Genomic DNA, 25528 nt, shown 5'->3' on the forward strand with positions numbered 1-25528 from the left:
GCGGATTTCGCACTAATTGCTCCGCAGAACCCGGAAGAGCCGCAAAGTCCCGCGGCTTTTGCGTCGCAAATGTAAACTGGTTTTTGGCCAGTTTACATTTGCGATGCAAAAGCCGCGGGACTTTGCGGCTCTTCCGGGTTCTGCGGAGCAATTAGTGCGAAATCCGCACAGACGCTGTGCAGTGAAGAGGGACGTCGCTCCCGAGTAAGGTCAGTGCGAAAACTCTCTGAGTGTAGTTTTATTAGACTGCTGTTATGCTTTTGAATGTTTTAACTGTTTAAAATGTTTAAATTTAATATTTTTGTTAGATTTTATATGCTGTAAGCCGCCCTGAGCCACTTTGGTGGGGAGGGCGGGATATAAATCGTAAATAAAACTAAACTAAACTAAATCTACAGCAAGCTACGGCGGGCCACTGATGCTGCCCTGGCAAAAGAGATGCTCAATCCTTTCCCAAGAATGATCCTACTCTCCTAGCACCACTGGGGGGACAGGCTGCACAGACATGGATTATTATTGCAAGGCAGTTACTGCCTCTGCTGGGTTCTGTTGCTGCTGCACCGTTAGAAAAGGGAGAATGATAACTGCGCAAAGCGCCTAAAATTGTTCTGTGTGGTATTGGATAATAGCACAGCCAGTGGAATCCCAAGTTTTTCTCCTCCCTTAGGTCATCACGCTTAGCACATGTACGAAGAAGATGGGTAGCCGTGTTAGTCTGTCTGTAGCGGCGGAAAAGTGTAAGAGCTCAGTAGCGCCCTAAAGACTAGTGAAATTTGTGGCCGAGTATGAGCTTCCGTGAGTCAATGCTCATTTCTTCAGATACCTGGGGAGTGCCTGAAGTGAGCAGTGACTCACAAAAAACTCACACCCTACAACAATTCTTTGTCAGTTTTAGTTTGACTTTTGTTAGTCTTACTCTTTTCTACATATGGGAAGGGTAATGAGAAAGCAAAAGCGGCTTTGGTGTTTATGCTCATCAAGGCTTTAAGGGTTGTTACTTGAATTCAGTGGCAAATGCTTGGCGCAAAAGACAATGTGGAATTCTCTCTTTGCACATCTATCTCTATACCATACGTTTGTTAGCTTGTGCACCTGGATCTTATCTGTCTCTATAATAATGAAAATTATTTTGGAGGTTTTTTTTTTTTAAAAAAAAAAACACGTCATGCTAATTTCTACAGAATAACAGTTGATGGGTAGGTGAATGAATTATATTATAAATGCAAATATTCTCAGTTCTGGGTGGCCATGACACATTTCCTCAATAATGCACTAATGGCTACATCTTGTGCTTCGCAACAGAAAACAAAAAAAAAAAAGAGGAGGGGAGGGATTAAATATGCATTTTTTCCCAAGGTTAAAATTTTCATTAAAAATGTTATCTCAAGAATATTCTGAGATATGCAGAACAGAAGAAAAGAGGACAGGTCTTTAAGCCAAAAAAGGTACTAAATCCTGCAATACTAGGTTCAATTAATTTAATAAAATAGAATATACATATAGACTCTGAACAATGTATTGCTTTTACTCAAGCAGAAGTTATGCTTAAGTAAGCGTGATATAGCTTAACCACTCTTAAAACCAGCTAGTTTTTAAACTTTCTTTGGATTTTTTTTTTTTAAAAATCAGTGCCATTTGAAAATAGAGAGGTTTAATTTATTACAGAAGGGATAAAAAGAAACATTTGGCACCAACAGAAAAAAAATGAACAAACTCAAGGGTCTGCATCTGGTTGATCAAAGGAGAAACTAGGAAGTGTCAACAAGTCTTTCTTTGGGGTTGGAGATACTGACATACTGTCTGGAAGTGCAGAGTCCCCTGCGTCCATGGAATCCTTGGAATCCCAAGATGGTGCACGCCTCCGCAGGCAAACATCTGCACTGGAAGACGATGCGGTGTGCGATCCTCTCCGTAACAAACTCTGTTCATTAGGTGGGTCTATGGATATACAGGGGGGACTCAGTTTTTTCTTCTGTTGTGTTCCTTGCAAGCCTTCCATTTCACTTAAGACCTGACTTATGAAGCCAGAAGAGCTAGATGTGGAATGGTGCTGAGGGCTGTTTTCCATGGAGCAAATTTCTATGGAATGTCTCCTTTGATCATCTAACCAAGATGAAGGTTTTTTAAGAAGACCCTGCGTATCTACGCTATAGCATTTCTTCAGGTCTTTCAAAGTCACATTGCCACTGTTGCCTGCATTTCTCTTAGGGGTCTCCGGTTGAACCACTGAAGAGGCACTCATGGCAGAGCATGTCCCTGAAGTAAAAGAGCTATTTATTTCTGATACTTCTTGGTCCACCAGGTCTCCAGGCAGTTCTTGAAGGGAGTCCGTACAGGCACACGAATCCGGCACATGCTTGCAAATGTTATACTGATTGAGGGAATGTTGTTGAGTATGAACACTTGATCGGCCCCAGCTAGCTGAATCGGGTGCTTCTGAGGGCCTCAGAATGATTGACAAGTCTTCAGTAGATGGTGCCGACAAATTTGGATCAGAGAGTTCACTCACCTCAGCATGGATGTTCTCTCTGCTTTCTGAGCTGTGGGTGTCTGAGGAGTCATTCCTTATTGCCATCTGCATGAGCATGCCAAGAAAGTGGAGCAGAACAGAGGGTAGCAGACACATGGAACAAAATGTTAGCATAGGCAAGGCACAAAATTAAGATGCTCACCAATAGGTACTAGAAATTTAACCCTGAATGCAACAGAATCAATGAGTCCAGTGAACACCAAAGATTACAAACTGTAACTGGTCAATTAAGAATCTTCTATCTCTCACTTAAATAATACCAACACTGCCACATTAGCTACTATATGCACAAAGTTACTGAGTTACTTGTCCAACCTAGGAATATACAGAGCTGTTTGTGTCTAAAAGGTGGGAAGACCCAAATATGATTCAGCAGACTCACCTCAGTGTAGGCTAAAGGAAATTTAACAGCTTTTGCCAAGGACAATTTTAGTGTTTCATCCTAATCTTAATTTGGAATTTGCAATAAGCAGGAATGAAAGAAAAAAAAAGCTAATTTGGAATTAAGAAAATGGGCATGTTATGAAATAGTTTGTGAGCTGAAGTCACATTCAGGACAAAGTCCCTCCTTTTTCACAGTGTAGGTAGGGTTGCCAAGTCCAATTCAAGAAATATCTGGGGACTTTGGGGGTGGAGCCAGGAGACTTTGGGGGTGGAGCCAGGAGACATTAGGGGTGGAGCCAAGATCAAGGCTGTGACAAGCATCATTGAACTCCAAAGGGAGTTCTGGCCATCACATTTAAAGGGACTGCACACCTTTTCAATGCCTTCCTTCCATAGGAAATAGTGAAGGATAGGGGCACCTTCTTTTGGGGCTCATAGAATTGGATCCCCTGGTCCAATCCTTTTGAAACTTGGGGGGGTATTTTGGGGAGAGGCACTAGATGCTCTACTGAAAATTTGGTGCCTCTACCCCAAAAAACAGCCCCTCCAGAGCCCCGGATACCTGCAGATCAATTCTCCATGATTTTCTATGGGAATAAATTTCCATAGGGAATAATAGTTCCCAGCAGACACTTAGGGTTGCCAATCCCCATGTGGGGGCAGGGGATCCCCCGGTTTGGAGGTCCTCCCCCTGCTTCAGGGTCGTCAGAAAGCGGGGGGAGGGGAGGGAAATGTCTGCTGGGAACTCTATTATTCCCTTTGGAGTTCAATTATGTTTGTCACAGCCTTGATCTTGGCTCCACCCCTAATGTATCCTGGCTCCACCCCCAAAATCTTCTGGATGCACCCCCAAAGTCCCCAGATATTTCTTGAATTGGACTTGGCAACCCAATCACAGTGGGTTGGACAGAACGGGCCTCAGCTCAGATCGGAGGGATATTCTGGACCATAGCCAGCTTGTCTATGCCGAAAACAATATTTGGTGGACTGTTTTTTTTTTTTTTTAAGCTGCATGTCAGGTTTCTTCAAAAAAGAAACCCTTTAAGGCATTCAAGTGCTTACGCCTCAGTGGCTTTCATTAATGCTCAGCATATTGTGTCTGCAGAAACCCTACCAGCTCCACCAGGACCCATCTTTTCCCACCAGTCAGAAAATCAAGTCCTGAGAAAGCCCTCAGCCCTTCCTATTTGTGACATTTTGTGACATTTTGTGACTCAAGGGGTGAGGAAGGGGCTTTATAAAACCCCTGCATTTGTCATTTGTCATTAAGCTGTTTATAGATTTGTTCTTCATGGTATTACTGACAATAAGATAAAGGTTAGTATTTGGCCCAGCATGCAGATTGGCCATCAAAAATATAATTTGTTACAAGATTAGAAAAAATATTGAACAGGTGGCACAGTGAAGTTTGCTTATTTCATTACCACTCTTGTATCTCATCTCAGCCTGTAACTGCGGGATGCAGAAATAGGCTGCATTTATATGTTTGGCTTTGATACATAAATATAGAGAGATGGTAGCCAGCCAGCATAGGTGTGGGTGCCCTGTGCTTTCCCACCACTGGAAAATTACCAATCTGAAAGAGATGGGAAATGGAGTTTTCAGGGTCTGCAGGAAGCTGGCAGATGGATGCAGAAATTTGCAGTTAATTAATGGCTCTGATGGTAAACTCTCAGTGCTACAAGTAGTTTGCCTTCCTGCAGCATTTGCAACTCAGTACCTCTAATGTGTGCCCAATAATGTTCTCACAGACAGGAAGATGATTAGATTGTCCTTTACTTCCATGGACAGATCAATTCCTTTATTATTTGTGCATCCCTTAATACGAAGAAAAGAACACATAAATACTGGTCCAGATCACACAAAGCTGCCTTAAAGTGATTTTGGACAGCTGGTCTGTTGAGGTCTGTATCAGCTGCTCTGACTGGCAGTGACCATCCAGAATCTCTGAGAGAAGTCTTTCACATTACTTTCTGATCCTTTTACCTGGTCATGCCAGGGAATGAGCCTGGGACCTTCTGCATGCAAAGCAGATGCCCTACATTCCTTGTTGAACCTCAAGATATCCAGTGGCTATCATGGAAGATAATGCAGATTCTGACCTTGTAAATACACACACACACACACACACAAACTATACATATGCAAGATATCAAGAAAATCATGATAAAAACAGCACAGCACAAATAGTTATGCAGGCATCTTCAACGGTTCCTAGTGAGATTTTTCCCTTTTTAAAAATATGCCTAGAATTCAGTTTTGATTTTTTTTTTAAAATGAAAGGTTTGATTTTACCTCCTGAAAAACAACCACTGCATCGATTGCTATAGATCATATCAGGAGCTGCATAATGGAGAGATTTACACCTTTATTTTATGGCCCTGACTGATGAACCAATGAATCAAAGTAGAATTCTTTGAGAGAAAAGCACTCACACTGGCAGGGAGTATGTTCCGCAACCATAAATGGGGCTTTAATTGTTCCTTAAATGTATTCAACAGACTTCACCAGGAAATTAGTCACTGGCAGCCAGGCTTTTCAGAGTCTATGGAGTAAGCTACAACAGGGGACTTGGTCCATTCTACAGCATTGAGAAAGGGAAAGGAGGCTGAATGACAGGTGAGGAATAATTGACTGGGAATGTGCATGGACCAGGTATGTGGTGAACAAGATTTAACTACACACATACATTAAGGAGAAAGTGTAAACAGAGAAGAAAGAAAAAAAGAGAGGCAAAATTAAATAAATATGGCATGCATTGCACAGAATAGTAAAAGTACCTTGAAGTTACATGCACAAATACTCCTCTGAGGACCACATGGATTCCACTAATAAGACAATTAAAAAAAAACACAAACCTAGCCAAATCATGGATATAGTGGTATAAGTGGCTATTCATTTAGATGGCTGGGATACTTCCCAGGGATTTGTTTCATATTTCAATGGGGGAAGGACATGGCTCATGTCATGACACAATTAGATTGCAAAAAAAGAAGAAGTTTGTTTTAAGAGCTTTTGTGAATGAAAGATTTAGAACATAAGAACATAAGAGAAGCCATGTTAGATCAGGCCAATGGCCCATCCAGTCCAACACTCTGTGTCACACAGTGGCCCCCCCCCCAAAAAAAATATATATATATATATATATATATATATATATATACACACACACACACACACAAACACACACACACACTGTGGCTAATAGCCACTGATGGACCTCTGCTCCATATTTTTATCTAACCCCCTCTTGAAGGTGGCTATGCTTGTGGCCGCCGCCACCTCCTGTGGCAGGGAATTCCACATGTTAATCACCCTTTGGATGAAGAAATACTTCCTTTTATCCGTTTTAACCTATCTGCTCAGCAATTTCATCGATTGCGCACGAGTTCTTGTATTGTGAGAAAGGGAGAAAAGTACTTCTTTCTCTACTTTCTCCATCCCATGCATTATCTTGTAAACCTCTATCATGTCACCCCGCAGTCGACGTTTCTCCAAGCAAAAGAATCCCAAGCGTTTCAACCTTTCTTCATAGGGAAAGTGTTCCAGCCCTTTAATCATACTAGTTGTCCTTTTCTGGACTTTCTCCAGTGCTATAATATCCTTTAAACCTCTATCATGTCACCCCGCAGTCGATGTTTCTCCAAGCTAAAGAGCCTCTGGCATGCATTCTCTAGAACACAGGCCCACTCAACAGTTTATCACCATCGTTACTCTGTAGCCGCGTTCACAAGTTACAGTGAACACATCTACAATCCATGTACAGTGTGCCCTTGATTCTTCCTCATACATGTGTTGAATAATTCTCATTACATTCAAACTGCACATTTGTCCAGGTGCTGGTCCCTGGTTTCATGGGAAGTGAACACACACTGGCTCTTTCTTACAAAGAGATATGTGCATGTACATGAGGGATGTATGTGTGTTCCCTGTAACATGTGAATGGAACTTGTGCATGAAACCAGTGAGCTGTCAGAGATATAGATGCTCCAAAAGAATTATTGCAAGAGATCTGAAACATGATACAGTTGGGGGGGGGGGGTCTATTCATATTCCTACCGTCATGCAAAGGAAAATTCTGTCTCACTAACCTTTTGGGGGGTTTCTTAGAAAATGAAGAAATATGTAGATAATGGTCACCTCGCAGACATAATATACTTGGACTTTCAAAAGGCTTATGTGAAGAAATGCATTTTTTTCTTTGATGGCTGAAATCAGCAAGGTCTTCACTTTGTGTTTTTTTCATTTTCTCTCTCTCTCTCTTTGGGCAGAGAAGGAGGAACTCAGTCAGTGGCTTTCCAAGCTCACCTCAGTTACCTCTTAGGAAATGCTAATAGGTGCAGCTAAAGACAATGGAATGGTCAAGCTGTCTCCCCTCTCTTCCCCAGTAGGGTTGTCAGGTCCCTCTGAGTCCCCAGCAGGGGATTTGGGGGCAGTCTGGGAGGGGGTGGGGCAGCCCAAACATGATGATGTCACACAGACCAGATGTCATCACATTGAGGATGGGGGTCATGCGTGTTTGTACTCCAAGCTGTGATTGTAGGTGAATGCTGCCTCCTACACCCCCCAAAGTATTTAAAGGATATCTTGAAATGCTTTGGGGGAGTGGGGGGGGGCATGCATGCAAACCAAGCTGTGAAATTGCAACTTGGAGTGCAAACATGCAGGCTTGCATCCTTTAAATATTTTGGGGAATATTCGCACTCCAGGCTGCAAAACATGGCTTGGACTACAAACATGCATGCTTGCCCCCTTTCTCCCCAAAGAATTTAAAATATACTGTTAAATGCTTTGAGGAAGAAAGGGAGAATCGTGCACATTTGCACTCTGAGCAAATGCAAACATCTGCAACCCATCCCCACTTCTCCCTTTAAAGGTATAAATGCTTTGAGGAATAAGTGGGGGGGGACTTGGGGGAAGGGCTTTCCCACACCAGCCACTGGTGAGTTGGAGCCCCCCTAACCAGGGTAACCCCCACTGGGATCTGGGGGAAGGCAACTCTGTCCCCCAAGCAGGGAACAGAGATTGGGAGGAATTAAGGCTAGAGAGACTTCAGGAAGGAAAAGCCTCCATGACCAGGCCTGACTGGAGGGGAAAGGGAGATGGTAAAAATTCTGGAAGCGAGGAGGGAGGGCTCTTTGGCACCGAGTCCATCAGAGCAGACAGAACTCTGAACTGAAGTCTGGAAGAGGCTGCCATTAACCTGTGCATTTACAGGAAGATCCTGTGAATTTAGTGGGAGGTATTTGTGAGTTTCCTGCATTGTGCAGGGGGTTGGACTAGATGACACTGGAGTAGAGATGTAAAATTTCCAGAAATTTTGAAGCACAGAAACCCCACCCCCCATTTTTTTCCGTTTTTTGGGGGGAGGAAATGGAAATTTTTGGAAAAATTGAAAAAAAATGCTACATTAGCACTTTTTTTTTCTTTTCCAGGCTGAAAGTCATTCTGTTACTTTAGGAACATAAAATATGACTATGGGGAATTTTACTTTTTACAGATAAATGAAAACTCTTACCTTTTTAAATTAAGTATATACTTTCAGGTCCTTTTTATTGCTCTGTATTTTCTTCCAAGGCTTTGAGGCCCAGTGAAACCTGAGTGCCAGTATACCCACCCACATGCAGAAACAGAACTGAAACCTTTTCCTTTTCTTGTGACAATAGCACTTCCTAAAAGAGGAAATGCACCTTGTTCTTGCATTGAAGAGTTCAGTTTGTAACCTAGGACTTGCTTATCCTCAGTGTACAGAAATTAAAATAATCCGATACCATACATATTTTTTAGAATTTGGAAAATATTTGAACACCTTGTCTTAAAATATTTTATTCATCAGGTTAAAATAAAATGTTCCATAATCATTTTTTTTCTTTTCTTTTTTCAATTTTTCCAATTTTTCGGGAAAAAAACAAAAAACGCGTCAGGAAAAAAATGGAAAAAACCTGTTTTTTTTCTGGGCCTTCACATCTCTCCCCTGGAGGTCCCTTCCAACTCTATGATTCTATGATTCTATGAATCATAAACTGGCCTGAAGAGCTGGAGGAAGCTGCAAGGTAATGGCAAAACTCTGTAGAGACCTATAACATCCCGAGCAAAGGAGCCTGTCCTATATTTTAACATCTGATAGGGCACATCCATTCTTTTAATTCCGTCGCTCAATCTGGTGCTGCAACCAATAGACAAAAGACAACCAATGTGGTATATTTTTGTGGAAAAGGGGATGTTTCAGGCTGGGCAAAGTCTTCCTGTGCTCATTATTTTTACTTATTGTTCTTTTACCCTTATTGGCAGTTACAAGTTATAGCTTCATTTGAACGTCAAAAATTATTGCTTACAAAATTACAGTGTAGAAAGTCTCTCTCTCTTTTTAATAGCACTGAAACATTTTCTTTTCTACCTTTCAGACAAAAGTATCATCCTGCCATACTTACCAATACTTTAGCAGGCAAAGAAATGTAATCAGCTAACTGGCTGCCTTAACAAATAAATGGATTTTTATGCGTCCACACACCAGCCATAAGTTTTATATGCTCCTAAAGTTTATATCTTCCTAAAGTTTATGTCTTTCATGTTACTAACATTTATTTTCTCTAAACAGGAAACATTTTGGAACGCATCCCAAAATTCTAGCCATCAGAGACTAGATATGTTTTGGGACACATCTCATGTTTTTAAGGTTTATTATTTCCTTCTGTGAAGTCTATAGAGCTGCTAAAGGATGGGGAGAAAAAAATTTGGATTGCAGGGACCATGGCAAAAACGTGTTCCTTTGTTGGAGTGGGTCAGTATTATACCTGGGCTTTACAATCTCAAGGTCGTCTACACAATGCTGTAAAATAAGGCATCTCCCTATGCTATTATTGTAGGGCGGATGGTTGCTTTAGCACAAAATTGGAAGTGCAAGACAATTGCTTGAGGCAAACATGTTATGATGCGGGGCCAGTTTTCTTAACCTTATATATCTCACTGAAGTGTCTGTGCCATTTGTGGACACCCCACAATCCTCTGCATCTATTGAGATTCAGAATTGGCTTTGTATGAGCCTTTCAAGCCAACTGGCATAGTGAATGAGTACCCTGAAAACTACTCAGAAAGCACGATCAGGTGCATGGGGTGTCTGTGACAACTGCCCTTAATCCAAGTATTTTAGGGCGTTTTCGCACTGACCTTACACCGGAGCGACGTCCCTCTTCACTGCGCAGCGTCTGCGCGGATTTCGCACCAATTGCTCCGCAGAACCCGGAAGAGCCGCAAAGTCCCGCGGCTTTTGCGTTGCAAATGTAAACTGGTTTTTGGCGGTTTACATTTGCGACGCAAAAGCCGCGGGACTGCGGCTCTTCCAGGTTCTGCGGAGCAATTGGTGCGAAATCCGCGCAGACGCTGCGCGGTGAAGAGGGACGTCGCTCCGGAGTAAGGTCAGTGCGAAAACGCCCTTAGTCTGTGTTGGGATAACTTCATTCTAATCCACTCTGGAGGAATATATAATGGACTAGAAGGACAAAAATGAAACAAGTAAAGTTAGCTGCTGCTGTAACTCTCTGCTGAGAAGAGCCATTTCGTTATTAAACTTTGTGGCATCCACCCAAATGGAATGAGAGATATTCTATTTGCAATTCCTACACTTTTGAAATTCTGCCTCTAAAAGAATCTTTTAAAATGCTAGCGTCTGTCTTTCTCAGTGTCTATAAATGCTTAGTCCTCAGCAGCTGATTTTTTATAGGGCTACAATGAAGAAATGAGATCTAATATGATCACCTATCCTAGCAGAATTGATTTCAAAGGCTTGGACTGTAATCCTTTGGATGTTGTGAGCTGGAACCGTAACATCAATTAGCTTCCTTGTTAGCATACACTAAACTGGCAGGCTGGCTCAGCAGTGGCCCTAATACGCTTTCCAAATTTAGTCTGTCAGTTTAATGCTCTAGATGAATGGAAACTGCTCACTTTTGGGCATCACAGCCACATTGAGGGCTCAAAAATTAGCTGCATGATTTTCTCATTGTGGAAAAGGAAGGTAATGGGCACAATAAACTTGGCTCAACAGGGCTTTTTTGAACAGGAATGCACAGGAATGCAGTTCCGGCTGGCTTGTCACCAGAGGGTGCGGCCTAATATGCAAATAGTTCCAGTTTGGTGTATTTTGGTGTAGTGGTTAAGTGTGCAGACTCTTATCTGGGAGAACTGGGTTTGATTCCCCACTTGCAGCTGCTGGAATGGCCTTGGGTTAGCCATAGCTATCTTAGGAGTTGTCCTTGAAAGGGCAGCTGCTGTGAGAGCCCTCTCAGCCCCACCCACCTCACAAGGTGTCTCTTGGGAGGGGAGAAAATATAGGAGATTGTAAGCCGCTCTGAGTCTCTGATTAAGAGAGAAGGGCGGGGTATAAATCTGCAGTCTTCTTCTTCCTGCTGGGCCTTTTCTACAAAAAAGCCCTGTATGAAACAATGGTGATGTCAGGGTGTGTGGCCTAATATGGAAATGAGTTCCTACTGGACTGTTTCTACAAAAAAAACCCCTGGTTATGAAATAATCACTCACATGATATGCTATTTTGAGGGGAGAAATCTGTTTTGCACTCGGTCTTAAATACTTTTACTCTAGCCACTGGAGTATTAAAAAATGGATTAACGTCTATATTATATCAAGCAAAAGAATCCCAAAGTCGACTTGCAGTCCGAAATAAACAAAATGTTTGGGACAAATGGCATCAGATCGCACACTTAAGAACAGTGAATTATTACAAAGAAAATGCCTGTTAAAAACAAAACAAAACATTGCGATGACGTGATTCAGTTGAGTCGGTAGCTGACCTTTAGGGTCTTCTGCACTTGACCCAGGTGAACAGCTGACCTACAGGAGCATTACATGACCCAGCTATCGGCTGCTCAATAGGAATATCATATGAGTAAGCTTTACGGTTAATCAGGAGGCCAAATTGGATAGAAATAGGTATATTTTGTCCTGTTGTCAAGAAAAGGCACATTCCTTCACCTAGGATGCCTCAGTGTTCCTTTTGGGAAGCCAGTTGTGTGGCTTGCCCAAACAAGGTAGAATTGCCAGAGAATCTATGCCTATTGATGCATCCTGCCCATAAAGCACAGTGCTGCACGGCCAGCTGCCCATCTGGCTTCCTAAACAGGAGCCATCCTGACATGCTCACAGAATCAGCTTTCAAGGGTGTCACTGCCCATGGGCTCTACTCCTTCCAAAGGGATTTCCTAAGGCCCAGCAAAGTGGACTTCCCCAGCCCACTAATGGTTTAATGCACAACCTGGAGCAGGTGAACAGCAACAACTTAGCTAACCTGTCTGCGAAGTAACCGTTCTGCAGAAGGAGAATGCACAGATGTGGGGACGTTGGATTTGCTTCTCCACTCTAGATTGGAGTGGAGCTTTAGAGGATGGAAGAAATCGCTCGGAATTTGTAGGAGAGCATCGATGTTGGCTGGCTGAGACTGCACTGATGTTGTTGAACCTGACAAGGAAATAATGGGAAACTAGTTACATGAACATCACACATTTAAATATTTACAATTAGGTTGTCAATGAAATAACTTTGATTCTAAAGTACTTACTCTGTCTACATGTATCAAACCAGGCTTCTTGCTAAGATTTAGACTTGGGTCCAAAGAGCCTGCTGTGCAGGCACTAGGCATTACTCCTATTGTGGAAGTGTGGTATGTGTCATCAGTTCTTCAGTCTCATACATATACACATGATTTAAAGCAGGGGTCCCCAACCCCTGGGTCAGGGCCCGGGCCATGGCCTGTTTCCAAAGGGCCGCGCAGCCTTGCCAGCCCGCCGCAGCCTCGCCACCCCCCCCCCGGCACCTCCTCTTCCCCATTTTAAGGCCAGGAAAGGGGCCGTGAAGCGCCTCCCAGGCCGAACCCCTCACCAATCAGTTGATTGGCGAGGAAAACACAGCAGCAGCAAAAGAGTGGCGCTGGCAGCACAACTCTTTCAGTGGGTCACTCGCTGCTGCTACTGAGTTTTCACCACCGTTCACCTGATCGGTGAGGGGAGGCTGACCTGGGAGGCACTTCACGGCCCCTTCCCCAGCCTTAAAATCATGAAAAAGGGGGTCGGCGAGGCTGCTGGGGGGGTGGAGGAGGGAAGAGGAAAAGAGGGAGGAGGAGGAGGCGCTGTGAGGGGGGCGGGGGGAGGCCGAATTGAGTGCCCCCATCTGCTGGCCCTGGGGCTGGCCCCTGGGCCCAAAAAAGGTTGGGGACCACTGATTTAAAGGGTTGGAGGCCCTTTTAGAACAGCCTGGGGGTGGGAGGAGGGAGAAAAGACTAGGAACTGGTGACCCTCCCAAACAAACAGAAGTTATATTTTGCAATGGATCTTTGGATCAAAGTCCATTAAAGTATTATGACATTCATTGGCTTTGACTGGCAAAAATGTTCTTTTTATTTAAACTTTTTATTTATTTGACAGTCCTCTGAGGTAATTAAAAAGTATGCTATTATTGCTCCTTAGAAATCAGATGAAAACTAATTATGCAAATCTTTGTGCCTGCAACATGTATGAATACTAAATGTGGGGATCAGGGTCAATGTGGGACAGCATATTTGACAGGCATTGAACGAAAGCAGTATCTGTACAAGATGGGGAGCTTTGAACACTAGATTCTAGGAACCAGTTAATCTGGCTGGTTCCACACCACCAGCTCAGGGCGGCAGTGTGCCAACCCAGAAGTGAGCTGGTGGAAACTGGAGCACCCTGGAGCATCCAGATGGCCCACGGAACAGGGACAGGTTGCGGGCACCCCAGGGGAGTGTCCAGAGCACTCATGCACCCTGACTGTCACTCCCAGGGCAATTTCCTGGTACTTTCCGGCCGTCCAGAGAGCTGGGGAGGTGCCTTGGAGGCACCCCAGTGATTAGGTACCACTCTGTAAGTGGTACCTCTTTAGGCCAGCCCTATTTCAGTAGGCTCAAGTAGGGATGGCTCAAGTGTGGGAGTGGGATGGCAGGCAGATTTGGACACACTCTTTTTGTCCACTTGCCTGCTGTCCGTGGGGCACCAGCCTCTCAGATCCAGAATAAGCTCCTTAGTAGCCTCCAAGCCCAAGCACAACACCATTGCCACCCAGGCAAAGATAGGGCTTCAGCCTGCAAGGGCACTCTGTGCTCCCCCCCTCCCCACCCATACCTATTGACTAGCAAAGCAGGAGACATTGTATGTCTGATGAGGATGGGGACCACGGAGATACATGTGAAACAGCATGCAGCACTAGGACACTGCTGAGGTCTTCAGGTCTTGCCACCTCCAGGAAATAACACTAAGGGCGTTTTCGCACTGACCTTCAAGTGGCGCGACTACCCTCTTCACACCGGAGGATCTGCGCGGATTTCGCACAAGAAGCGCCGGAGCACCCAAAAGAGCCGGCGACTTCCGTCGCAAAAGCCGCTCAAACGTTTTCCTGCTTCTTGGCGGTTTCCGTTTGAGCGGGTTTCGCGACGGAAGTCGCCGGCTCTTTTGGGTGCTCCGGCGCTTCTTGTGCGAAATCCGCGCAGATCCTCCGGTGTGAAGAGGGTGGTCGCGCCACTTGAAGGTCAGTGCGAAAACGCCCTAAGAATGAGGGGCCAGGGACAATGGGCCTATCCCAGATTTCTCATCAGCTCTGCAGTGACTAAAGCACCCCACGTCCTACTGGAACCTTAGTAACATGGGGTAAATTTGACTCTGGATCAAGCACTCAATGGGTCATCCACCAGAATCTTGCTACCTGCTCTTCATCCTATACATCCTGTACTATATTGTGCATTTTTCTTCAAATTGTTTTCTTGCTCCTAGGTGGTCTGTAATGAGTGCAAACCCTGTAAAACTTTCTCAAATAAAGCTCAAAGTATTATGTTATTTTTAAAAACACACCAGAAAAGTAATTAATTTTAATTTGGACTGTCTCCCACAAAAGGAATCTCATTTGTCCTGGAGTATTTCCCAGAATATCAACCCTATTATGCAGGATTGTTCTCCAAATGCCAAGTATACTGACGGCATAAAAGTCTTTTCCAACTTGAAATAATGTGTCCTTGTTATTAGTCACTGGTGATGTATGGTATTTACAAACCTCACAGCACTTTAGAGAATTGTGTGTAATAAACAGATGCAAGCAAGTGCTCAGCTTTGAAAAGCGACTGTTTCTCAGGTGGTCTCCTATGCCGGGGAAGGAAAAATGCCATGAGATATCTCAGCGTGGAAAATAAAGATCACTTAGGGCTGGTTTTACACATGAAACTGACTTCTACTGAGTCAGCCCATTGGTCTATCGAGATCAATCCTATATACTCTTGACAGGCAGTGGCTGTTTAGCATTACAGACAAAGGTGTTTTGTATCATCTGCTACCTGATCCTTTTAACTGGAGATGCTTGGGATTGAACCCAGGACTTTCTGCATGTAAGATGTATCACTGTACTCTCCACTCATTCTACTTTCCATGTGGGGGACTGTGTGGGCGTTTTCGCACTCACCTTCAGCCGGCGCGACCCCCCTCCTCACCGCGCAGGATCTGCGCGGATATCGCACTAAATGCCGCGGAGCAGCCGGAAGAGCCGGAAACTCCCGTCGCAAAAGCCGCGCAAACGGAAACTGCTTTTTGGCGGTTTACGTTTGAGCGGCTTTTGCGCCGGGAGCTTCCGGCTCTTCCGGCTGCTCCGCGGCATTTAGTGCGAAATCCGCGCAGATCCTGCGCGGTGAAGAGGGGGGGTCGCGCCGGCTGAAGGTGAGTGCGAAAACGCCCTGTGAGTCCACCCCACTATGGCATGATCACAATGGCAGATTTGTATTCAGAGGCATCTGCTACAAAGAAAGCACCAACAGACTGTTACTGGTTGCCATCTATGGCTCACAACGTAAACCACTCCAGCAAAGCTCATACCTTGAATAAAACTTTGTTGATCCTAAAGCTGCCGCTGGACTCCACTTTGTTCTACTGCTTCAGACTAACATGGCTGCCCATCTAAATTGTCCTTCCCTGATTAGTTGATTTTATGCTACTTCACTAGAATTTTTGTTTGTACTCCGTGAGGGGCTGGAACCTCTGTCTCCTCTCTTCACCCATTATGTGTAACAACCAAATCAATTCCAATCCCTTACACAGGGAATTATACCTGAAAGTTGGCTCACCTGGCAATTTCCCATACTATCCAAAACACACACAGGATTGCATGGAGAAAAGAAGCAGCTGGTTTTCCATGTGTCAGATGGTCCTTCAACCAAATAAAGCATAGGGACCAGGGCTTTTTTTTTTGTAGCAGGAACTCCTTTGCATATTAGGCTACACCCCCCCTCCCCCGATGTAGCCAATCCTCCAAGAGCTTACAGGGCTCTTCATATAGGGCCTGCTGTAAGCTCTTGGAGGATTGGCTACAAAAAAAAAAAGCCCTTGTAAGAACTAATGACTAAACTAAAGTCCCGTGTTTTCCATGAATCCCACTGTATAGTCTTAGTCCTTATGTGTACTGAACCCCTCACCTTCTTCCAAAGTACATTTATGCACCTTCTGTGACATCCAGTGATTTTTTTTTTTGCTGTATAGTTTGCCCTTTATATGGAAGGGGGAAAAGTCCACTTAAATGGAACAGGGGGAAATCCACTGAAGCTGTCTTGAAAGTGTGAAGAAAAAGTGTTGCTAATATGGAGACTGTGATAGACTGAGCTGTGATGCTTGAAAATAGCTGCTTTTAATTAATAAAGGGGGGAAATCCGGAAAAAAAATTAAGTTCAATTGCAGTCTGTACAGTGCTATTGAAAGGCCAATGTTTACATTTTACATAACAGGTTGTGCCGATGTTGTGATGGGTGAAAATTCATACCACTTGACATTCTTTTTGAAGCCGTTTTGACTATGGCCTAGTTCTCACTAAGGTGATAAACCTCAGGTGCCTGTGCCACTTCAGACCATATAACTGAACATTCCTCTATACAGGCCTCGAATTCAGTGGAAACTCACAGGAGCACAGCTCCTGAATCTTTTTGAGAGTTCCACCTCCTCCTACCCACTTTGTCCACGGAATAGTAGGTGCAGCTGCAAAACAATCCCTGGATGAGCTCCACCACCTATTTTTCTACAAAACAACCTCTGCCTCTATAGAAAAAAACCTCCCCCCACATCAAAATCTAGATGTCAGGGAGAGAGGTTCTAGTTCTGTAGTTTGAGCTGCCAGAGGCCAGGTACAGGCTGTAGATCTTGGTGAAAACTAGGCTAACATTGGTGACGTCATCCTTGTAGTGACTGAATTTTTACATGCACACACACAAATGGGCTGCCTTTAAAACTTTAAATACCTTAATGTTCTATCTACCAAAAAAATTCACTTTGGTCGTTTTCGCACTGACCTTATTCCAGAGCGACGTCCCTCTTCACCGCGCAGCGTCTGCGTGGATTTCGCACTAATTGCTCCGCAGAAGCCGGAAGAGCCACGGCTTCTGCGTCGCAAATGTAAACTGGTTTTTGGTGGTTTACATTTGCGACGCAGAAGCCGCGGCTCTTCCGGCTTCTGCGGAGCAATTAGTGCGAAATCCACGCAGATGCTGCACGGTGAAGAGGGACGTCGTTCCGGAATAAGGTCAGTGCAAAAACGACCTTTGTTTAGTTTGTACCAAAAACCTTTCAAGCAATTGTAGAAAAGCATCCCTGGCGGTGGTGGATGAAACTGCTATCAAATCACAGCTGACATATGACAACTTCAGTACAGTTTTTCAAGGCAAAGGACAAGCAGAGGTGGTTTGCCATTGCTTGCCTCTGTGTAGCGACTGGACTTCTTTGGTGCTCTCCCATCCCAAGTACTAACCAGGGCCAATCCCTCTTAGCTTCTAAAGCCTGAGAAGATTGGGCTAGTGTGGTCAGGGCTTACTCTAAGAGGTCTAGCTAAGGCACAGTCACTTAAGACAGTTAATGGACACTATCAGGAAAATATCATGCAAACAACTAGACAGAATAGATACATTGGAGTATTGGGAAACTACTTAGCGGGTATAGTCCCTTGAGAACACCATATGGCTATTTAGGGGATATTTTCCATTATGTTAGCAAAGCACCAAACTCAGACCACTTCCAGAAGAAAGAATACCTGCTTGTGTTATGCAGGAATTTAGAAAAAAAAAGAACATGTCAGGATTGGTTTGATAGAATCAAAGAGCTTCCATTCCAGTTTCCAAAAGTATCTGTTGCATTCTGATTTCTTTATGGCGTGAAACACTGGTGGGCAATAGGGAGCTCATGTTCCATCAGCAAACTACATAGTGTTTGCTGCTGTTGGGATTCTTGAACTATGTGGACCTTGGCTGGAGCCACAAGGCAGACTCATGTTCTTAAGCAAGAATGCATATGCAGAATCACTTAACATTTAGCGTTAACGGGGCTTTTTTTGAGCAGGAACTCACAGGAACACAGTTCTGTCTGGTTTGGTGTCAGGGGGTGTGGTCTAATATGCAAATCAGTTCTTGCTGGGCTTTTTTTGTAGAAAAAGCCCAGCAAGAACTCATTTGCATATTAGGTGTGAATATTTGCATATTATGTGTGACACAATAGTGACATCAGGGGTTGTGGTCTAATATGCAAATGAGTTACTGCTGGGCTTTTCTTAAAAAAAAAAAGTCCTGAGTGTTAATGCCTTAATTTTGTATGTGTATGTGCTGTGGGGAGGAGGTTGCACTCTTGGTTTGTCGATTTAAAATTTTTTGGTGTACTGTGGAAATTCTACTTTTTTAAAAAAGGAAGTTCTTGAAAGATTGAAACCAACTCATTTTTACTGAAAAGCAGTTACATTTGCAGTCATTGCCACCCAGGCTCATAAAAGAACTAATTATACTAAGCTTTTTCATTGCAAAGAAACCAGTGAAGACTCCTAGGGTGTCATATTAGGTAGAATGAAGTGTGAAATCAGCACTGGCGCTACCTGAATGAAGGTGCAAAATGCAGTGCTTTGCCACTGCTGGGTAAAGACCTTTTGGAAAGCAATGAATCATTTTACTTTGAATGTTAACATTTGAATCTAAATTATTTCATATTACTATGGAGTGCTAAGCTACTCTTGTTATGCCTGACAACTATAGCTTCCACAGTTACACCCTTGTTGTTAAACTGTAAATATTTCTATTACTATGCAAATTTCGGTATCACTTCAGTAATCTGCTTGTCTTTTATATAGTTCTGAGCAGTGCTCTGAAATTTATGTCCCAGTGGGATAACACTGGATGAGAATCTTCCTTTGAACCTGGAAAATACCTTTCATGAGAAACCCATATAGATCAATGAGACTAATGTCAAGACAGATGTGGATCTGATGCATATTGATATGATGCCATGGTCAAACCACTTCACTCTTAAGGCCTGGCTGAACATTCCACCACCTCCCTGTTTAGGCGGTGGGCTGATTTATGTCTGCCTGTGGGGACTTATGGATCTGAGTGGTTTCCTGAATGCTCTGTGGGAATCAATACCCCCTGGTGTTTCATTACACCCTCCCCAGGGTAGCACTAGGGGAGCAGGTTTCTCCACGATATCCACTGGAGTGTGGCATCTCTTAGGGGGTGATCCTCTCCCTGATGTTTTTTAATGTCTATATGTGCCTCCTTGCCCAGCTGATCCAGGGGTTTGAGCTGGGATGTAATCAATACGCTGATGATCCCCAGCTCTATCTCTTAATGGATGGATGGATGGATGGATGGATGGACTGGGCCCAGATATTTGGGACAGGGCTTTGGGAGCCATGGCTGGTTGGTTACAATGGAGCTGTCTGGAGCTGAATCCAGCAAAGATGGAGCTGAATCCAGCAACGGGAGATTGGATACAGAAATCTGGCTCCCAGCACTGGGTGGAGCACCACTGATGCCAGCAGCACCAAGAATTTAGAGCCTGGAGATGATCCAGGATGCCCCATTATTGATGGAGGCCCAGATCACCACAGTTGACAAGTCAGATTTCCCCCCACCCCCATCTATGGCAAGTGTGGCAGCTGGTTCTGTACCTCTCCATCCATGACTTAGCTACAGTCATCCATGCAATGGTCAGTTCCAGATTGGACTATGGTAACTCCCTCTACATACCTTGTACTTGATCTGGAAGTTGCAGCCAGTGCAGAATAGGGCAGCATGCCTGGTGACTGTGGTGTCTCCACGGCACACATTTGGTCAGTGCTGCATCAACTGCACTGGCTGCTGATAGAATTCCAGACCTAACCCTAACCCTAACCCTCAGTGGCCAGGGAGCAAGATACCTACGGCACCACCTCGCCTCATATGTGCCCTGACAGGCCTTATGCTCATTGGACCAGCTTTTACTGGAAGTTCCCAGCCCAAAGGACATCCATCTAGCCTCAGTCAGGGTCAGAGCTTTTTGGGCCCTGGCCCTAACCTGGTGTAACAAACTGCCAATAGAGATGAGGACCCTGCAGGATTTGTTACAGTTCCACAGGGCTGTAAGATGGAGCTGTTCTGTCAGGCGCTAGGGTGAGGCAGCAGACGTCAAATATTAAACATCATTTGGCCCCTCCTGCTATAGCCTGCTATAAAAGTCAGCTACATTGCTATGTCATATGAACATATGAAGCTGCCTTATACTGAATCAGACCCTTGGTCCATCAAAGTCAGTATTGTCTTCTCAGACTGGCAGCGGCTCTCCAGGGTCTCAAGCTGAGGTTTTTCACCCCTATTTGCCTGGACCCTTTTTTGGAGATGCCGGGGATTGAACCTGGGACCTTCTGCTTCCCAAGCAGATGCTCTATCACTGAGCCACTGTCCCTCCCACTGAGCCACTGTCACTGGATTACAAGGCCTGCACAAGATCAATCTGAGAGCACTGAACTGTACCAATTAGGGTTGGCCTCTCCTTATTGTTGTTATGTTATGCCAGGACTTTATAAACGATTGTTTCAAAATGTCATCTCGTTTGAAAGGTTTATGGTTTTAGAGCACATAATTGATTTTACTGTTTAGTCTCAAATGTTTTTATATGTTGTAACCACCGTGAGCCAACATGAGGGAATTATACTTTTTATTATTGTTGATGCTACCTACTCAGAGACCTAGTCAAGGCGGCTCACAAAATAAAAATAAATTCAATACACCTGTAAAAATCGCCATTACATAAAAGCACGTGTAACCAACCTCCAACACGCCTTCTTTTCCCAGAAAAAGTTGCCCCAGGAAAGGAGAATTTAGAACACAGAAACAATGAGGAAAGCTTTTTCACTCTCAAACACCTTCCTAGCTGCTAATCCCTATTGGCCCTCCAAACACATATGCAAAACATGTGGGATGGTGTGCAGAAGTGGCAAAGAATAGGAAGTCCGGCACTAAGTAGACCCACTCAAAACCTTGTCAAGGCAATGATATTAGCGGGGAAGGCGGTCATCGCTTTGGGGTGGAAAGATAAAAGTAAATGTTCAATAGAAGTCTGGCACAACTATTTGTTTGATTACATACAGTCTGACATCGTGGCAACAATCAACAAGGATTCCACGTGGGAAGATAAAGTCAAGGAAATCGAGACCAGATGGAACCCCTATTTAGAATGGATCTCGGGAGAAACAAGGAAGGACATTCAGTGGAAGATCAAGACTTTGTGCCCTTGGCTGAGGGGGAAAGACATGGGGCATTTTCGCACTGACCTTAATCGGCAGCGACGCCCCTCTTCACCGCGCAGGATCTGCGCGGTGAAGAGGGGTGTCGCTGCCGATTAAGGTCAGTGCGAAAATGCCCTAAGAGAAGATGGGGAGGGTTGGGGGGGGGAGGGTTATTTGTAATTCTAACATTCATGTGTTGTAATGGTCAATTTTATAAGCGTTAATAAAACATAAAAATATTTATTAAAAAAAAAAGTGGCAAAGAAGAGATTAAACATCCTTCTTCCCTGCTACAAAAAGCCAGCAAGTGAATTAAACACACTTGCACATAGTGCCTAAAAAAGGTAGTTCCCTGTGCAAGCACCAGTCATTTCCAGCCCTGGGGTGACGTCGCATCACAATGGGCGTTTTCGCACTGACCTTCAAGTGGCGCGACCACCCTCTTCACACCGGAGGATCTGCGCGGATTTCGCACAAGAAGCGCCGGAGCACCCAAAAGAGCCGGCGACTTCCGTCGCGAAACCCGCTCAAACGGAAACCGCCAAGAAGCAGGAAAACGTTTGAGCGGCTTTTGCGACGGAAGTCGCCGTCTCTTTTGGGTGCTCCGGCGCTTCTTGTGCGAAATCCGCGCAGATCCTCCAGTGTGAAGAGGGTGGTCGCACCACTTGAAGGTCAGTGCGAAAACGCCCAATGTTTTCATGGCAGACTTTATGGGGTGGTTTGTCATTGCCTTCCCCAGTCATCTAGACTTTCCCCCTAGCAAGCTGGGTACTAATTTTACCAACCTTGGAAGGATGGAAGACTGAATCAACCTTGAGCCGGCTACCTGAACCCAGCTTCCGCCAGGATCAAACTCAGGTTGTGAGCAGAGCTTGGACTGCAGTACTGCAGCTTACCACTCTGCACCACGGGGCTCCTAATGCCTAATTCAACCCTAAAAAGGTTGCAGTGCCATTCTAAGCAAGTCAACTTAGAATCTTATTTTGTGGCGCTTACTCCCTGCAAAGCATGCTTAAAATCACACCAAGCAAGGTTCTAAACTCAATAGACTGAAATCTTTCTGCTAGAGCACCTTTGGCTACAAGGATAGGGACCTCAATTTAGGACTGAAAAAAGGTAAGGGCTGTCGAGTTCTTCACATACATGAAAACAGCTGGCTGTTCCTAATTCAAGACAGATGAAAAGGTACCTGACACTTACATCTGAGCTCATATAGCATTTTCTGAGACAAACTCTTTGTACCTGATTGAGATTTTTGATGGGATGGGTTCTTTTCTGTAGAGGAAACGTCAGAGGTGCCAGTATCGGAACTCTGGAACATATAGCTGTCGTTTGGCAAAGAGTGGGTGCGGCCCACAGTAGGCTTCCTTACACTCAGCAGGTCCTTGCCTGGAGAGAGAGTCAGAGGGTCATTCCCTGAGGAATTCCCAGTCTGCAAAAGAGAGAAAGAGAGATATTACAGAACTGGAAAAGGTGCTGCTCCGTGGGAACTTTTGAGTGACAGCCACTGCAACAGACATGAGATACAGACAGCATGCATGTTATTTGGATGTACACATTTTTACAAAAACCAAATGGAATTTGCATGAATGAGCTGACCAGGAAATAACAGCCAGGATTTTATATTGATAATAAATCATCACACACAGGATGAATCACATCTGAAGAAGAGGGGGGATGGGAGTACAATACAGGGAAACTGAAAAACAACACTGCAATTATAAACCATGACTATTTCAGGATTAATTGAAATACAAGCATCATGCCTCAAGGCCTAGTAACAGTTGCATGCTTTGCCAGACTTTAGTCATTGAAAATGAGAACTAAAAACCCCTTGAGCTCCCAAATCAGTGAGACTTTGCAGGGGTATGTACATAAAGTTAGTTAATTTTCTTAAGAAGCAGGGAGATAGTGTATTTTATGGAAGACATATCCTATTTTGATCTTCTTTGACTCAGTATTGCTTAAAAATAGGCTAAAGAGAAAAGCAGAAGTACAAAGTGACTTCAATGGATGTATTTCCAACAAGGAAAATACAATTTAAAAAAATAAATTACGGTATGTTTTTGATGCTAAAAACGGACTGTAAAAATATTGCTCAATTAAGTGAGTGACCGACCCTATTCCTTCTTTCATAGTAGCTGGAAAATTATCTATTAAGAGGTCTTTTGCATTACAGTACACAAGGTTTTCTTAATTTATTTCTCCAACAGTGAAACAAAATTTAATTAGTGTGCATGGTAAAACATAAAACATAATCATATCTGTTTTTTAAAGAAAAAAGTAGAGGTTTAGCCAATTAAGCAGAACTTCCATGCTATATGAAATGAATTTCACTCTTCATTAATCTGATGATTTAGATACAAGATGATAATTCAAAAGAACACAGTCAGTTCTGTTTCTGTTTTGAAACCCAGTACAGTTGATGTGTCAGCTAAGCAAATATTGCACTGAGTTCAGTGGGATTTTCTTTCTGTTACAATGTTGGGGAAGTGGATCATGCTTGGATGGTATCAACAAGCGTATTTCAAACAGGAGGGGGACACAAGGTGAGACTGCCGTCCATTGTGCTCAAAGTATGTTCATACCAGCATCCCTCTGGTAGTTCTTAGTATAATCTCCACATCTGTATTCTTCGGTCTGCTCATGCAGTGTTTTGAGAATTTATTCTTACATATCATTTTCTTCCTCTCACAATTAGTCAGCTATGTTTTGTACGCTAAATTTGGGTTTGTGGGCTTTCAAAAAATGCAGATGTGTACAGAAGTGTGTGTCTCTGCTGAAACTATTAAATGTGCTGAGTTGTGCAACAAATATGTAGGAGGGAGACTTATTCAATGTCAAGGTGGCACTGTGAAATAGCTAGAGTTTCTACAAAGTCTGGAGGAAACAGAGTGAAAGTGGAAATTAGTTAATATGTCAATACGCATGCAATGATAATAAAAATATTAAAGAACCTAGATAATGTTAGAGGAAGAAGGATTGCTGGAATAAAGGGCACTGCAAATAGTATTAAGGGACATCAGGGTAAGGCCAGAACCTATTTTATGATGCACAAACTATCTCTAAAACAGTACAAGTGGAAGTCAGATTGGAGCGAGACATGGAATTAGTTGTAGACGGCACAAGCCACTGATTGCTAGTTTAGTTCATGGGAAAATCAGCTGGTATAACCATACCCATAGTTTATTCCCCCCCTAAGTTGAGTCATTTTATTCCCAGTTTGCATATATCTAAAACAAGTGCTGAAACAAACGTTCACCGTAAATTCATTTTTCAAAATATCTTACCCACTTGTTTAAAAAATAAGATTTTAACAGATTTTAATAAGGTTATACAGCGTTGAACTTGAATTATATATCAAAAAGTGTTGCTAAAAATTCAAGGTATTCACATTCAACATTAATTTTTAAATTTTTTTTATAGTCCTCTGTATTTAACACCCAAACAGCAGACAAGCTTTGACTAACGTGAGATGCCTTAAGATAATCTCCTAATGAAATGACTGGCATACAACCTTCTGAAAGTAACGCATGGAACTTCAGGGTCAGTTAGATCCAGAAACCTGCTTCGATACTTATTGAAGGTCAATTATGAGGTCTTCTGTCTCTCGTTTTTGAAATAATATGGTTCACTCAAAACCATTCAGTGCTGTATTATGAGTCTTTTGTACATGATGCCATGAAGCATGATGGGAAGTACTGTCACGGTTTAAAGGGGATGTGTCCTAAATAAGTAATAACTGATGGCAATCTACTAGGATGGCGGAAAATTCATCAACACAACACGAAGCTAAAGGTAGGTATGCGAACGAGAGAAAACAAGGATGGATCCACTAAATGTCGGAAGAGAAGTTATGTCTGTTTTACAGCAGAAATAAAGCACTCGATCACTATACATCAGCTAAAAATGTCTAATGTTTCGAGGAGCGGATGGTTAAAGCAGGGCTCAAAATACTGGTTATGGTGCTTAGTAATTAACACCCCCCAATTCTTTATTTGAAAAACGTCTGATCAAAGTGGACACCGAGTGTATAACACAAGC

General features: G+C 43.6%; 1 protein-coding gene across 3 annotated transcripts in view; it reads right to left on the reverse strand.

The window, feature by feature from the left end:
- Positions 1 to 1464: 1464 nt before the first annotated feature.
- Positions 1465 to 25528, reverse strand: part of CACNA1G (calcium voltage-gated channel subunit alpha1 G) — a 313913-nt gene continuing 289849 nt past the window's right edge. For all 3 annotated transcript variants that reach the window (XM_060251973.1, XM_060251974.1, XM_060251975.1), the window contains 3 exons: positions 22727 to 22916; positions 12216 to 12385; positions 1465 to 2575 (listed from right to left, as the gene is read on the reverse strand). In XM_060251973.1, coding sequence (XP_060107956.1) covers positions 1715 to 2575; positions 12216 to 12385; positions 22727 to 22916 — 1221 coding nt within the window. In that variant the 3' untranslated portion in view covers positions 1465 to 1714. The remainder of the gene's footprint in view (positions 2576 to 12215; positions 12386 to 22726; positions 22917 to 25528) is intronic.

This window comes from Heteronotia binoei, chromosome 13 (assembly GCF_032191835.1).
Source record: "Heteronotia binoei isolate CCM8104 ecotype False Entrance Well chromosome 13, APGP_CSIRO_Hbin_v1, whole genome shotgun sequence".
NCBI classification, from domain to species: domain Eukaryota; kingdom Metazoa; phylum Chordata; class Lepidosauria; order Squamata; family Gekkonidae; genus Heteronotia; species Heteronotia binoei.